Here is a 17503-nt window from a genome sequence, read left to right on the forward strand (position 1 = left end):
CCATTCAGAGAACACTCTACACATAATCACTGATGTTCTCCATTCAGCAGAACACTCTACACATAATCACTGATGTTCTCCATTCAGAGAACACTCTAAACATAATTACTGATGTTCTCCATTCAGCAGAACACTCTACACATAATCACTGATGTTCTCCATTCAGAGAACACTCTACACATAATCACTGATGTTCTCCATTCAGAGAACACTCTACACATAATCACTGATGTTCTCCATTCAGCAGAGAACACTCTACACATAATCACTGATGTTCTCCATTCAGCAGAACACTCTACACATAATCACTGATGTTCTCCATTCAGCAGAACACTCTACACATAATCACTGATGTTCTCCATTCAGAGAACACTCTACACATAATCACTGATGTTCTCCATTCAGCAGAGAACACTCTACACATAATCACTGATGTTCTCCATTCAGCAGAGAACACTCTACACATAATCACTGATGTTCTCCATTCAGCAGAACACTCTACACATAATCACTGATGTTCTCCATTCAGAGAACACTCTACACATAATCACTGATGTTCTCCATTCAGCAGAACACTCTACACATAATCACTGATGTTCTCCATTCAGAGAACACTCTACACATAATCACTGATGTTCTCCATTCAGAGAACACTCTACACATAATCACTGATGTTCTCCATTCAGCAGAACACTCTACACATAATCACTGATGTTCTCCATTCAGCAGAACACTCTACACATAATCACTGATGTTCTCCATTCAGCAGAGAACACTCTACACATAATCACTGATGTTCTCCATTCAGCAGAGAACACTCTACACATAATCACTGATGTTCTCCATTCAGCAGAACACTCTACACATAATCACTGATGTTCTCCATTCAGAGAACACTCTACACATAATCACTGATGTTCTCCATTCAGCAGAACACTCTACACATAATCACTGATGTTCTCCATTCAGAGAACACTCTACACATAATCACTGATGTTCTCCATTCAGAGAACACTCTACACATAATCACTGATGTTCTCCATTCAGCAGAACACTCTACACATAATCACTGATGTTCTCCATTCAGAGAACACTCTACACATAATCACTGATGTTCTCCATTCAGCAGAACACTCTACACATAATCACTGATGTTCTCCATTCAGCAGAACACTCTACACATAATCACTGATGTTCTCCATTCAGCAGAGAACACTCTACACATAATCACTGATGTTCTCCATTCAGAGAACACTCTACACATAATCACTGATGTTCTCCATTCAGCAGAACACTCTACACATAATCACTGATGTTCTCCATTCAGCAGAACACTCTACACATAATCACTGATGTTCTCCATTCAGAGAACACTCTACACATAATCACTGATGTTCTCCATTCAGCAGAGAACACTCTACACATAATCACTGATGTTCTCCATTCAGCAGAACACTCTACACATAATCACTGATGTTCTCCATTCAGCAGCGCCGTGTCGTTCTCCCTTACACCGCCTTTCAGAGGGAGGGGGGGGGGGGGGTGTAATCAGAAAAGTGTCTTTTTTTTAAGTGGTGCAAACCACTTCTACATCCAGCTTACAATGTCCGTGTGCCTGTTTGTGTGTGTGTACCCCTGTGTCTGTGAGCATGAGTGGTTGTGCGCATGCGTGAAATTGGAACGAGAGAAGTATGTGACATGGCTGCCACCTGCTGGACGCAAACGATAGAGAAGAAATTAAAACGATACAGAGAAGAAATTGGAATGATACAAATTGGAACGATACAGAGAACCAATAGATGGGAGTTGCACCACTTGGTTCACACTGGTGTGATTTTTTTTAATTATGTCTGTCACACACATAACGCGACCAATAAGGACTAATAAATAAAAACTAAGCAACGGAAATTGCTAGTAAACTAAATATTTAGCAGACATTTGCTATACGTCAAAGCAGGAGCTGCTTTGTGCTTTGGTTCATACTGTACTCTGGTTCATACTGTACGTAACGCCTCTTCTGTGTTCTCTCTCCCGTTCTCGTCATCAAGACTACAACTTGGACCTGGTGGAGAAAGACTTCACCATCAACACCGTAGCGGGAGCCATGAAGGCCTTCTTCTCTGAGCTGCCTGACCCCCTGGTGCCTTACAACATGCAGACTGACCTCTGTGACGCCTTCAGTAAGACCTTAACCTTTAACCTTTAACCTTTAACCTTAACCTTAACCTTTACCTTACAACATGCAGACTGACCTCTGTGACGCCTTCAGTAAGACCTTAACCTTTAACCTTAACCTTAACCTTAACCTTTACCTTACAACATGCAGACTGACCTCTGTGACGCCTTCAGTAAGACCTTAACCTTTAACCTTAACCTTAACCTTTACCTTACAACATGCAGACTGACCTCTGTGACGCCTTCAGTAAGACTTTAACCTTTAACCTTTAACCTTAACCTTAACCTTTACCTTTACCTTACAACATGCAGACTGACCTCTGTGACGCCTTCAGTAAGACCTTAACCTTTAACCTTAACCTTAACCTTTACCTTACAACATGCAGACTGACCTCTGTGACGCCTTCAGTAAGACCTTAACCTTTACCTTAACCTTTACCTTACAACATGCAGACAGACCTCTGTGATGCCTTCAGTAAGACCTTAACCTTTAACCTTTAACCTTAACCTTAACCTTACAACATGCAGACTGACCTCTGTGATGCCTTCAGTAAGACCTTAACCTTTAACCTTAACCTTTACCTTACAACATGCAGACTGACCTCTGTGACGCCTTCAGTAAGACCTTAACCTTTAACCTTTAACCTTAACCTTAACCTTTACCTTACAACATGCAGACAGACCTCTGTGACGCCTTCAGTAAGACCTTAACCTTTAACCTTAACCTTAACCTTAACCTTTACCTTAACCTTAACCTTAACCTTAACCTTTACCTTACAACATGCAGACTGACCTCTGTGACGCCTTCAGTAAGACCTTAACCTTTAACCTTAACCTTAACCTTAACCTTTACCTTTACCTTTACCTTAACCTTAACCTTAACCTTAACCTTTACCTTACAACATGCAGACAGACCTCTGTGACGCCTTCAGTAAGACCTTAACCTTTACCTTAACCTTAACCTTTACCTTACAACATGCAGACTGACCTCTGTGACGCCTTCAGTAAGACCTTAACCTTTAACCTTTAACCTTAACCTTAACCTTACAACATGCAGACTGACCTCTGTGACGCATTCAGTAAGACCTTAACCTTTAACCTTTAACCTTTAACCTTAACCTTAACCTTTACCTTACAACATGCAGACTGACCTCTGTGACGCCTTCAGTAAGACCTTAACCTTTAACCTTTAACCTTAACCTTAACCTTTACCTTACAACATGCAGACTGACCTCTGTGACGCCTTCAGTAAGACCTTAACCTTAACCTTTACCTTAACCTTAACCTTTACCTTACAACATGCAGACTGACCTCTGTGACGCCTTCAGTAAGTCCTTAACCTTAACCTTACAACATGCAGACTGACCTCTGTGACGCCTTCAGTAAGACCTTAACCTTAACCTTACAACATGCAGACTGACCTCTGTGACGCCTTCAGTAAGTCCTTAACCTTAACCTTACAACATGCAGACTGACCTCTGTGACGCCTTCAGTAAGTCCTTAACCTTAACCTTACAACATGCAGACTGACCTCTGTGACGCCTTCAGTAAGTCCTTAACCTTAACCTTACAACATGCAGACTGACCTCTGTGACGCCTTCAGTAAGTCCTTAACCTTAACCTTACAACATGCAGACTGACCTCTGTGACGCCTTCAGTAAGTCCTTAACCTTAACCTTAACCGTAACCTTACAACATGAGACAGAAAAAGAAATCACTTAACAGAACACAGTTATATATCTACAAACATGTAATAATACAATAAATCACTTCACGGAACATAGTTATATATCTACAAATGTATATAATAATACAATGTTAAGCGAACCAAATGGTGAGGGGAAAAAGAAAATGAGGGGAAATCACTGTCTACAAATTTTTGGGGCAACCTTCAGTCACACAGAGAGAGAAGAGAACAGCAACATGACAGCAACAACTTGCTATTGCATTCATTCTTATTAATTATTGTATTAGCCAAATAAGAGCAACAGATGAACAGAGGAGCAGGTGTTCACGGAGACGTATAGCCTACAACAAGGTATCCCCGATAAAAAGGACTTTTCTTCCATGTGTGCACCTTAACCCGATTAGATAGGCTATAATTATGTTATTTCTGCGCATCAAATCGGCGGGCATTTCCATGTCATCTTATGGTTTAAACTTGAAGGTGGTCAGTTAGTAGGTTATTGAGCTTCAAGTCAGAACAGCTCCGCTGCAGCTAATTGCAGCTAGTTTTACGTCTTTTGCTATAGTGATGCAATCAATTAATCATTTGGGACCACCTGTGTATTGCTTATTTAACATTGGCTTTTTCTCTATACGTGCGGCCTGCGCGACATGGATGATTTTAAATATTTCTCTGTCTCTGCGTCTCTCCCATACTCCCCCTCATGTGCGAGCGCCCACACACACACACACACACACACACACACAGAACAAAGGAGGGGACACGAGTTGAAAGAGAAACTCTCGCATGAAGACTCATGCATCGCATGCTTTGTCATAACTTTGCGTGGCGGCGGCGCATGCTTAAAATAAACAGATCTACAAGCTCACATCGTGTACCATACCGTACACCATTCCGTGTCGATAACTTGTACATTTTGCGCATGTGGACCTCGTACGCTGCCATTACATTTGCGCTGCGCCTCGACATATACTGTATGTGTCTACTATTAAAATCAGACTGTCAGCTGTCATATCAATAGTGATCCCCGTAAAAAAGATATGCTTTTATAACTAATTATTAATGCAGCCTCACAACTGCTGACGCACGACGTCTATTTTGGCTATCGTCCTGTATTTGGTCCTCTATAAAGTCTGAATGCATTCACGCCGGTAACGAACCGCACCGTGGTTCGTTTGGAAGCGAACCTTTTTTAGCGGACCATGGTTCGTTTCTTTGATCCGCACCAGAGTTCGGAAGCACGTTCACACCAAGAGAAACAAAGGGGTAAGCGGGTAACCATGGTTCGTTTTAAAACGAACCAAACATGTCCGGTGTGAAAGCGCCCTAAGTTTTGTTTGACCTTAAGAAGCACAACATTACAATCTAAATCCATACCGTACATGGCAAAGGAAAATGGATTTGGCATTTCCCAGTGGAAGTGTGTAGAGAGGGAATGACCGGAAGGCGAAATGCGACGCCTTGGCACAGCGCTGCCGTTTGAAGGATTGTATATTTAATGGCGTAGCAGAGATGCAAGGACTCCATAGCGGATAATGGAAACTAAATAAATTCAGGGGGAAAAAGACAGCCCTCCGTTTAGAGCCGAAGGCTCCCTTTCTCTCTCTCTGCGTCCTGTAATCCGTTGGCATGGAGATTTAACCCATTCTGAACGGGAACCCATTTTGGTGTTAGCATTATGTTACGCTTTAGCTATTGAAAAATAGCAAGATCTACAAGCTCATAGCGCGCCACCGAGTGGCGCGCTACGAGCTGCTATTTTTGAAAAATCGAAGAACGACCTGACATAGAAACATAGCTTTTTTTTTTAAACTGTCAGGATGTATAGAAGACATTTTTAGAATCTGATCTCAGGTCAGAATGGAAAACTGTCAGGATGTAGAAGACATTTTTAGAATCTGATCTCGGGTCAGAACGGGTTAAGACGCAGCGTCGTGGCGGAGAGATTTACCTCGAGGCCGGCGAGCCGGGCCATTCAGAGTGATGTGTGACGTGTGCACGAAAAACACTCGCACGCACACACGCACTTCTGCCAAGACCTCTCAGCTCCAGGGACGGATTGACCCCCACGAGGGCCCCCTGGGCCGCTAATGTTTATGGGGCCCCCCATAGCGCGCAAGGACATTTTGTGTTTTTTTCGTGTTTTTATCATCTTTTTGACCTAAATTTCACTAAATCAATGGCCAATTTCATGCAGGGCCTCAAACCCAGTTCTGCGCAATCCAGTTTCCTTGAAGGGCCCCTGAGAGCCACGGGCCCCAAGGGCCACGGCCCCACTGGCCCAATGGCTAATTTGGGCCCTGCTCAGCTCTGTCTGAGACCTGATAAAGCTCCCACCGCCGGTGGCATGATGGGAGAGAGAGAGAGAGAGCGAGAGAGACACCAATTTGTACTTTTGTGTCGCTTGCCGACAACGATACATTGTTTTTAATTGGAGAACGTGACAACATGTCCTGGATCAGCTCGACGGCAATAGCGACTTTAACCCATTCTGACCGGGCACCCATTTTGGTGTGGGCATCATGTTATGCTTTAGCTATTGAAAAATAGCAGATCTACAAGCTCATATCGCTATTTTTGAAAAATCGAAGAGCGACTGACATTTCTAGAATCTGATCTCAGGTCAGAATGGGTTCATCAGACCAGTGTGTGTCCGGCGGAAACCTCGTATGAATCTGATCTCAGGTCAGAATGGGTTAAGCAAGCTGACGCGCGACGTGGTGTTTTAAAAATAAAACAGTTTGACGCACGCTGCAGAGACGCGTCACCATGGGAACCGACGTCGCCGTCGCCGCAGCTGTCAAAAGCGTTAAGCGAGCAGCGTCACAGCTCCCGTACTACACCCTAATATTCCTGCAGCAACCTGTCTTTGAGCGGGGGGGGGGGGGGGGGGGGGGGGCTTTGGCTTCATTGAAGAGATGGTGGGTGACACGCAGCAAAGGTCGCCGTGGTCGGGAATCGAACCCGCGACACGCTGTCAGGCTGGCATTGCAGCCTCGGTTTGCCCGGAAACACCACCACCACGTCACCGGCCCGGGGCCCTCTTGGACATTCTTTTTATTGCTTCTTTAGGCCACCCACCGTAGGGCTGTTCCTTCTTGTAGGTAGTATTTTAGTTCATAAAGTTAACATAAGCTTAGTATAACTAAATGCATTTGAAAATAAATTAGAATAATATACTTTTCAGGATTCCAATTCAAAAATTCAAAAAGTCTCTGGAGTGAGCGTGGGGAAATATAGTGGCCCTCTCCATCGTCAAAGATGCCCAACCCCATTGTGTTAGATCTCACTGAATGGTGGTCCGTGGCTCAAATGCCGAATAAATATAGTGGGCCTTTGATGAACGGGTTGAAAACCATGTCTGTAGCACACTAATAAATAGTGGGCCTTTGATGAACAGGTTGAAAACCATGTCTGTAGCACACTAATAAATAGTGGGCCTTTGGTGAACAGGTTGAAAACCATGTCTGTAGCACACTAATAAATAGTGGGCCTTTGATGAACAGGTTGAAAACCATGTCTGTAGCACACTAATAAATAGTGGGCCTTTGGTGAACAGGTTGAAAACCATATCTGTAGCACACTAATAAATAGTGGGCCTTTGGTGAACAGGTTGAAAACCATGTCTGTAGCACACTAATAAATAGTGGGCCTTTGGTGAACAGGTTGAAAACCATGTCTGTAGCACACTAATAAATAGTGGGCCTTTGATGAACAGGTTGAAAACCATGTCTGTAGCACACTAATAAATAGTGGGCCTTTGGTGAACAGGTTGAAAACCATGTCTGTAGCACACTAATAAATAGTGGGCCTTTGGTGAACAGGTTGAAAACCATATCTGTAGCACACTAATAAATAGTGGGCCTTTGGTGAACAGGTTGAAAACCATGTCTGTAGCACACTAGACAAAATGAGCTCTGAAATAAGTCTTCTCAATGAGGTCAGCTAATGATGGCCGTGCTGGTCGTCGAGCTGTGCTGAACAGACGGAGGAGGAACGCCGAAATGTCAGTCGTTCAAATCCAATCTGTTTGTGATACTATATGCTGACCTCACTGTGGGGAATTATACACTCTCTCCAACGCACCCAACAGACTGTGTGTGTGTGTGTGTGTGTGTGTGTGTGTGTGTGTGTGTGTGTGTGTGTGTGTGTGTGTGTGTGTGTGTATGTGCATGCTCGCGTGCGTGTGTGTGTGTGTGTGCGTGCATGCTCACGTGCGTGTGTGTGTGTGTATTAATGAAGAGCAGAACATCTGCAGGGCTCACCGGTCACACACACATTGCACGCACAGTCGCGCGCGCACACACACACACGCACACTCACATGCGCACGCGCACACAGCATTGACTGTTCCGCTGTAGTGATTATGTCATCTGTATGAGTCACTCGGACCACCGGGCGTAACACACCCTGTGTGTGTGTGTGTGTGTGTGTGTGTGTGTGTGTGTGTGTGTGTGTGTGTGTGTGTGTGTGTGTGTGTGTGTGTGTGTGTGTGTGTGTGTGTGTGTGTGTGTGTGTGTGTGCGCGCGCAACATCGATGGTTGTTGCGATCTGTTCACTCTGCTTGCTAGTTGTTGTGACCCAATAACCTTTAGTGCATGTGTGAGAGTTTCCTCGACTCCTTTGTTGTGGAATGTGTGTGTGGCCTTTTGTGTACTAAGAGTGAAAATAATGGTTAAAGCGATACAAGATGCGTCGCCGAGTTAAATGGCCATTCCACGGTTCCACTAATCCGTCCTTTTCCCCTCTCCTCTCTTCTCCTCTTTTCCCCTCCCCTCCCCTCTCCTCTTTTCCCCTCCCCTCCCCTCCCCTCTCCTCTCCTCTCCTCTCCTCTCCTCTCCTCTCCTCTCCTCTCCTCTCCTCTCCTCTCCTCTCCTCTCCTCTCCTCTCCTCTCCTCTCCTCTCCTCTCCCCTCCCCTCCCCTCTCCCCCCTCTCAGAGATCAGCGACAGGGAGCAGCGCTTCCAGACGATGAAGGACGTTCTGCGTCGTTTCCCCAAGGAGAACTACGAGGTGTTCAAATACGTCATCAGCCACTTGAACAAGTGAGTGACCGCTGCATCCAGACGGACCCGCTGACCGCTGCATGGCGGCAGGGCCTCCCGTACACTCTCAGTAACCTCAGTACTTCCTCAGTAATTCTGACCTGAGATCAGATTCATACGAGGTTTCCACTGGACACACACTGGTCTGATGAACCCATTCAGATTTTTTTTTTAAGTCAGTCGTTCTTCGATTTTTCAAAAATAGCAGACCTACAAGCTCGTAGCGCGCCACTCGGTGGCGCGCTATGAGCTTGTAGATCTGCTATTTTTCAATAGCTAAAGCATAACATGATGCTAACACCAAAATGTGTTCCCGTTCAGAATGGGTTAAAGGACCACTTCGCCACTTTTCAACCTATCTTCATATCTAATAGGTCCTCACTAATAATCATGATAAAATGTCACAATTTTTTTCTACTCAGTCTGTCTCTCATAGAAGGGCTGTTGGCAGTTTAGAAACCGTCTTCCAGTGACATCATCATTAGGCAGATTCTTTTTTTTACAAAAATGTTTAGATTTTCATTATCGTGAGAACGATGGCTTCCATTTTCGCATTGCAACTTTTCAGGACTAGAAAGCCTGCAGTTTCTATTAGCTTGTATTCCCTATTGATGATGTCACCGGAAGACGGTTTCTGAACTGCCCACAGCCCTCCTATGAGACACATGTCATAGGACTTGAAAAAATATATATGTTCGTTCAGTCAGAACTGTTCTGGGTGTTTGTTTTAATAGTCATGATAATTAATAATAATTTACTGTATTTGGTTAAGTCAAAGCTAGTAGATCTGCTATTTTCAATAGACTTGAACACTCTGCAATATGAGTACTTTTACTTTTAGTACTTTAACCCATTCTGACCGGGCACCCATTTTGGTGTCAGCATCATGTTATGCTTTAGCTATTTAAAAACAGCAGATCTACAAGCTCATATCGCGCCACCGAGTGGCGCGATACGAGCTTGTAGGTCTGCTATTTTTGAAAAATCGAAGAGCGACTGACATTTTTAGAATCTGATCTCAGGTCAGAATGGGTTCATCAGACCAGTGTGTGTCCGGCGGAAACCTCATATGAATCTGATCTCAGGTCAGAATGGATTAAGTACATTTTGATGCCAATGAAAGTGCAGTGTGTCAAAGTGTTATAATTGATATTATATATATTTATACGGAAAGAAATGTAGGCAATACCATTACTGTACATTGCTGTGCTATATTAAGTGTGGTAATAGTTTGGCCAAACTATTATGTTCAGCTAGCGGCCACTGTAGCACTGGCGCTGATCCAGTTAAGTGTGGTAATAGTTTGGCATTTGGCCCTGGCTTGCTGAACTCGTCAGATGCTCACTCCCATATTATTCCTTTGGTCCAAGTTACTATTAAACATTAACTGTAGACTAACAAGACAACGTTTAAAATGATTCCCTTAACCTTTCATCTGTGTTGAATAAATAGCAGTTTGTACCTAAATCTATTATTATGTACTTAGCATTTGGTGATATGTTATTAACGGCTGCTTTTCTCTTTTAAAATTTTGTAAATGTTTTATCCCACGATTTTGTAACCCATTTTTTCACCCAGTGTCTAATTATCTAATGTGATCCTGGGCGCTACACTTCCTCTGCCAACCTGGGGGCGGGGGGGCAGCGGACTGACCTCATGCTTCCTTCTATGCATGAGGAGTCCAAGCTGCTTCTTTACACCTGTCAGGGGATAGTTTCACCAGCCGGACGTAGCGCCTCCATCAGGCGCCCCCAGGCTGGCTCGGGGGAGGTAGTTTAGCCCATTTTGGGGCGGGAACCCCTTTTGGTGTTAGCATTATGTTATGCTTTAGCTATTGAAAAATACTACAAGCTCGTAGCGTGCCTCTCAAATCGAAGAACCGCTGACATAGAAACATAGCTTTTTCAGAAAACTGTCAGGATGTAGAAGACATTTTTAGAATCTGATCTCAGGTCAGAATGGGTTAGAGACCAGGATGACTGCATGTTTCTGTGAGGGTACTTTTCTGTCAGGGATGATGTCAGCGTGACTCAGTGTATGTCAGGCTGTTCCTGAGTTATGACAGCCTTGCACCAAATCACTGTCACCTACTCCACCCCTTTTGGTGATTTAAGCATTATGTTATACTTTAGCTATTGAAAAATAGCAGATCTACAAGCTCATATAGCTAAATCCATCTGTAAATTGACAAGACCCAACAGCATGCAGACACAGTCTGCTCGAGGCTAAATCTCTCTCTCTCTCTCTCTCTCTCTCTCTCTCTCTCTCTCTCTCTCTCTCTCTCTCTCTCTCTCTCTAAATTATTTTCGCTCATATGCCACCAAAATGTGGAACGCCCTACCAACAGTCATTAAGACATGTGAATCCCTTGACTCCTTCAAAACCGCTCTCAAAGGGCACCTACGGACGGCTGCAATTCGAAACTGGCCCCCGTAAAATCTGAATCCCCCCCCCCACCCCCCCTCCTTTTCCCCCCACTGTATATGTGACCAGTGCCAGAGATTTAAACCACAACTCGGCAATAGCATATAGCAATAGAATCTAAAATTAGATTCTTTATTTTTTTTTGGTGGTTTTCGTTTTTAGCCACATAAAAACAGTTGGAATGTTAAAGAATGTTTTTATTCCATCAGAAAGTCATTTAAGTGTCATTAAGTCATTGTAATTGCGTAAACAAGTCACTATGTTTAATGTTTAAACCATTGAGTTAGCAATGCTAATCAGAAAATCAGCTTTACCTTCAAAGTATGCAAATTCCGCTAAAATTCCGCTTTTTGTACACAATCGTTTTTGAAGATAATACTAGTCTTTCACTAACTGGCTAACAGACATAGCAGAGAAAGAAGTATTAACAGTCGTATTTTGTAAAAAGTGTGCTTATTTTCGGTCCTCCTAAAGCTAATTCATGCGAATGTTTTAGCTAGGGGCACTGGTCATCACAACAATGGAACATGGCTTCTTATTTCCAATAGCAGAGAAGAAGAAGAAGAAGAAGACTAGCATGTATTGTAAACATTGTAACATTATGTCACCATAACGTGGTTCTTATTAGTTACTTTGGAATGTACCTGCCATGAAAATTAAGGTCATAATAATGCAGATCACATCGATATGTAATATAACGCGATAATGTACTTGTTTTAGCTACAGGATTGACGATTGATATCAATATATAATGCTAAATGTAGCTAACGGCTATTTTTTGCAGGGTTGCCAGGTTCTGCGAGAGAAACAAGCAACCCGTATATGAAAACAAGCCCAAAATAAGCAAAAATAGCCGATCTACAAGCATATAACAAAACCAATCTTGTCCCTGGCATACATTATTTTCAGATGGGGGTTCTGCAGACAAATAATAATAATAACAGGCTAATATAGCTATCTTATTTGTATTCATCTGGACCATTTACATAAGCCTAATTTTTGCCTAACTTGTGGAAGTACAAAATGGCAAATAAATGCAGTAGCCTATTTAAAAAAGGAGAGATAATAGGCAAACTATCAATTATAACAACATTCTCTAATTGTGAAGACTTATTGGTACAGTAGGCCTATGCATTATTTTTCTTTAGAAACATGGCCAACTAATTATAATAAGCAGACATGGCAACACTGCTGGTTGGCTAATGGAGGAATGAAGGGAAAACAGCGCCCCCTAAAGTGACAGATCACTGCTGATATCTTTGAAGGGGGAATTCTCCAATTTAACATTTCTGGTTCAACAAGTTTCAAATGGTCATATCTTCTTCATTTCCCCCCCAATTTCAATGAGCAATGCATCATATGAAAGGTTACAGTGTGCAGTTTCATAATATGTAAAGAACTGAAAAATGACCATGGCCCCCTTGTATATCAAACTACTGGCACTGGTCACATATGTTTCTTTTCCCTTTTTGCTTCCTTTATGATGAATTCCTGTTCTGTTCATTAACTATATAGAAGTGTCTATTTGTACGTCTCAAAATGTTTTGATGAATTGAACATGGTGGACCCTGTTGTGAACAAGTCTAATGCTTAATTGGGTCGTCCACTCACAGTCAACAGTCTTTGTATTGAGTTTGTGCTTGCAGTTCTGCAAACTGTTAATAAATATTTCAATCAATCAAAACTCTCTCTCTCTCTCTCTCTCTCTCTCTCTCTCTCTGTCTCCCTCTATCCCTCTCCCTCTCCCCCTCTCTCTCTCTCCCCCCCTCCCTCCCCAACACCAGGGTGAGCCAGCACAGCCGCTCCAACCTGATGACCAGTGAGAACCTCTCCATCTGCTTCTGGCCCACGCTGATGCGTCCCGACTTCACCACCATGGACGCGCTGACGGCCACGCGCACCTACCAGACCAACATCGAGAGCTTCATCCACCAGTGCGCCTACTTCTTCTACAACCAGCCGCTGGCCGACGGCCTGCCCGGCTCGCCCACGGCCACCCTGTCCATGGGGGGCTCGACCTCCACCTCCACCTCGGCCTACTCCTGCATGGCCGGGGGCTACTCCTCCTCGCCCACGCCCTCGCCGCCCGCGCCGGCGCCCTACGTCCTGCCCGCCACGCCTCCCGTCATCCCGCACTACGGCCCGCCCATCCACCACCACCAGCACCACCACCACCTCCACCACCACCTCCAGCAGCACCACCACCAACAACACCACCACCACCACGGGGGGTCCTCCTCCTCCAGCCCGCCGCACTCGCCCCCCGCCACGCCCCAGTCGCCCCTCCCCTCGGCCGCCCTGCTGCCCCCCCACCACCACCCCCTCCCCCCTACGGAACAACACACGCTGTGAACCCCCCCCCCCCACGACACGGGATCAAGGGAAAGGGAGACGAAGAGAGAGAGAGAGAGAGAGAGAGAGAGAGAGGGATTTGGAAAGATGTGAGTTCAGAGGGAGTTTTTTTTTTTTTTTTTTTTGCTTGTTTTGATCTATTTTATTTTTTTGAAAGTAAGCGGACGCAGCGCTTTAAATGGAAACGGGAGGTGAACAGAGACGCTAGGAGAGGATGAGGTGATGGAGTGATGATGCAGTATGTATAGACTAGAGAGAAACCAGGTGTTTGGGAGAGAGAGAGAGAGAGAGAGAGAGGGAGAGAGACCCTCAGAGAAACGGGCACACGGACAAGGAGAGAAACATGGGATGGACTGATGCACTGATGGATGGACGTTACCCCCCCCCCCCCCTCTCTCTCTCTCTTCAACTTCTACAGGACTATAGGCCTCCTTGCCTTACAGACTATGTACACACATGCACGCTCACTCACACTACCCACACACACACTACACACACGCTCGCTCGCCGAGTCCGAGTCATCACGTGCACATAATGTTTGAGAGAGCCAGAGTGTTATTGCCTATCGGAGCCGGTGGGACTCTCTCTCCCAGAGTTCCACCCAGGAATCACATCGCGCTGCAGGAATGTGGACTGTATGTTCTCCACTTCTGTTTTGTTTCAGTGCACACACAAAACACACGCACACACACGCGCACACACACACACACACACACACACACACACACACACAGTGGCCAGTGCCTCCCACAACAACCACTCTCCTCAACCCCTCAGACGCTATAAGTGCGCTGGGGATTTCTTTCCTTGTGTGGCCACTATGACCCCGGTACCACCGTCTGACCTGTCTACTGGACCGGTACCACCGTCTGACCTGTCTACTGGACCGGTACCACCGTCTGACCTGTCTACTGGACCGGTACCACCGTCTGACCTGTCTACTGGACCGGTACCACCGTCTGACCTGTCTACTGGACCGGTACCACCGTCTGACCTGTCTACTGGACCTGTACCACCATCTGACCTGTCTACTGGACCGGTACCACCATCTGACCTGTCTACTGGACCGGTACCACCATGACCCCGGTACCACCGTCTGACCTGTCTACTGGACCTGTACCACCATCTGACCTGTCTACTGGACCGGTACCACCGTCTGACCTGTCTACTGGACCGGTACCACCGTCTGACCTGTCTACTGGACCGGTACCACCGTCTGACCTGTCTACTGGACCGGTACCACCGTCTGACCTGTCTACTGGACCGGTACCACCGTCTGACCTGTCTACTGGACCGGTACCACCGTCTGACCTGTCTACTGGACCGGTACCACCATGACCCGGTACCACCGTCTGACCTGTCTACTGGACCGGTACCACCATCTGACCTGTCTACTGGACCGGTACCACCATGACCCGGTACCACCATCTGACCTGTCTACTGGACCGGTACCACCATGACCCTGTACCACCATCTGACCTGTCTACTGGACCGGTACCGCCATGACCCTGTACTGGACCGGTACCACCATCTGACCTGTCTACTGCTCCTATAGAACTAGAGGACCGGTACCACCATCTGACCCGTCTACTGACCGGTACCACCATCTGACCCGTCTACTGACCGGTACCACCATCTGACCCGTCTACTGACCGGTACCACCATCTGACCTGTCTACTGACCGGTACCACCATCAAACCCGTCTACTGCTCCTATTGAACTATAGAACTGGCCGCGGTGGCAGGCTTCCAGCGCCGCCACTCGCTGTGCCCCGTGACGCTGCCCAACTCCCAAGTTCAACAGCAACAGCGGCGGTGATTCCGGCTCGGAGGACCACCACTGGGGTTGCCTCGGCATGGCCCCCGTGGAGGGCCAGCAGCAGCAGCAGCGGCGGTGGGGGGACGACAAGGAGGTGGGGCTCCAGCTGCCGTGCCTATAGAACTGGCCGGGTCCTGGTACTGTTCCTATAGAACTAGAGGCCCTGGGTCGGGGAGGGACCGGGAGTTACATTGACCACTGTTCACGAGGACGAGGAGGGAGATGATGAGCTTCACTAGACAGACACGACGCTGCCTGGATAAGATAATGAGCTTCACTAGACAGACACAGAAGGAAGAATGTTCTCTGTCCACTATATATAAGACGCTCACGTCACACATTCCTGCCTGTCAACCCCGTCGTCGCACAACACACAATGCAACTCAAACAAAACGTACTCGCTTTCAGCAGAGAGGCTGAGAGACACTATGACTGGAGGGGAGGGGAGGGGAGGGAGGGGGGGAGGGGAGGGGGGAGAGGGGAGAGATCTCAACCAACCGGATCTGCTGGGAAGTAGAACGCAGCAGTGGATTCTGGGTAATCTCTCCTTGGCTATTCCGTGAACCTCCCATTCTGCCCCATCGTCTCTCTCCCTCTCTATATATCTCTCTCTCTCTATACTGTATATCTCTCTCTATCTCTCTCTCTCTCTCTCTCTCTCTCCCCCTCCATTCCACATGCCATGCAGTGTTTTACTAACTATACCGTTCAGTTTGTTTTTCCCTTCGCTCCCATTCCTCATTCCACAGAACTCCGGTCAATATGGAGGCATCAGGGCGTGGTTTTGAGTGGCCTTGGTGTGTGTGTGTGTGTGTGTGTGTGTCTTCTGTTTATGTTTGGTTTTGGGCCTGTCGTTTTGCCTCCTTTCAGATTGTGGTGGCTTCACTACTTGTAGATTCAACGCCATAGTATCAATGACAAGGATCATAGTACCATAGTATCAATGACGAGGACCATCGTATCAATGACAAGGATCATAGCATCATAGTATCAATGACAAGGATCATAGCATCATAGTATCAATGACAAGGACCTTGTTTTATTGAGCACTTTTTGAGGCACATCTGAAGTCGTAACGGTCCTTGAGGGAGTTCCCTAACGTGTCCATTTGGTTCAATTTGTACACTCTCAGAGTTAAATTAACATTGATTTTACAATATAAATTGGTGAGTCCCAGAGATAGAAATGCCATTAAATGGGGGTCCGTAGACTAATGCATGTCAACCTGTGGGTCCTTGAAATTAAACGGGTTGAGAATCACTGCTAGAGACGTACAAAATCTTCTCTCACGGGGGTCCCTGGCATATCTCTTCAAATGGGGGTCCACAATGGGGGTCCGCGGGCTTAACCCATTCTGACCGGGCACCCATTTTGGTGTTGGCATCATGTTATGCTTTAGCTATTGAAAAATAGCAGATCTACAAGCTCATATCGCGCCACCGAGTGGCGCGATACGAGCTTGTAGGTCTGCTATTTTTGAAAAATCGAAGAGCGACTGACATTTCTAGAATCTGATCTCAGGTCAGAATGGGTTAATCAGACCAGTGTGTGTCCAGTGGAAAACCTCGTATGAATCTGATCTCAGGTCAGAATGGCTTAATTAGTGCCAATTTGGTGGTCCTTGACATGGAAAAAGTGTGGGAACCACGGATGTAAAAAAAAAAGATACACTAAAACCCTTTTTATATTCACTTTATCCATCAAGCCACCCTGGTCCTGTCTGAGAGCACGTACACCACTGACACCTGGAGGACGGAATGGGTATTGCTAAATGACCTCACCCCACTACATGCTGCATGGGCGTAGCACCATTCTCTCCCCCGACGGCACTACGGATGTGACGGCACACAAACACACACACACACACACACGTAGAAGTTCAACACACACACACGTAGAAGTACAGTTTACATTTTTCTTTATCGGTCGTCAGAGGAAAAAGTGGACTTTTGTGCCCATAAGGCTCATTCGTACTGTATATAAAAAGCTATGTCACTGCACTA

The 17503-nt window shown here is 45.8% G+C and overlaps 1 protein-coding gene across 1 annotated transcript in view; it reads left to right on the forward strand.

The window, feature by feature from the left end:
* The window catches only part of arhgap35a (Rho GTPase activating protein 35a), a gene marked incomplete at its 5' end in the record, with an annotated part of 46662 nt that extends 32182 nt beyond the window's left edge, over positions 1 to 14480 (forward strand). Inside the window, 3 exons of the mRNA XM_083773545.1 lie at positions 2049 to 2180; positions 8801 to 8906; positions 13115 to 14480. Of these exons, the coding sequence (XP_083629671.1) occupies positions 2049 to 2180; positions 8801 to 8906; positions 13115 to 13682 (806 nt within the window). The 3' untranslated portion in view covers positions 13683 to 14480. The remainder of the gene's footprint in view (positions 1 to 2048; positions 2181 to 8800; positions 8907 to 13114) is intronic.
* Between the last annotated feature and the right edge of the window lie 3023 nt (positions 14481 to 17503).

This window comes from Protomyctophum parallelum (genome assembly GCF_964188405.1).
Source record: "Protomyctophum parallelum genome assembly, chromosome: 9".
In the NCBI taxonomy this organism is placed as follows: domain Eukaryota; kingdom Metazoa; phylum Chordata; class Actinopteri; order Myctophiformes; family Myctophidae; genus Protomyctophum; species Protomyctophum parallelum.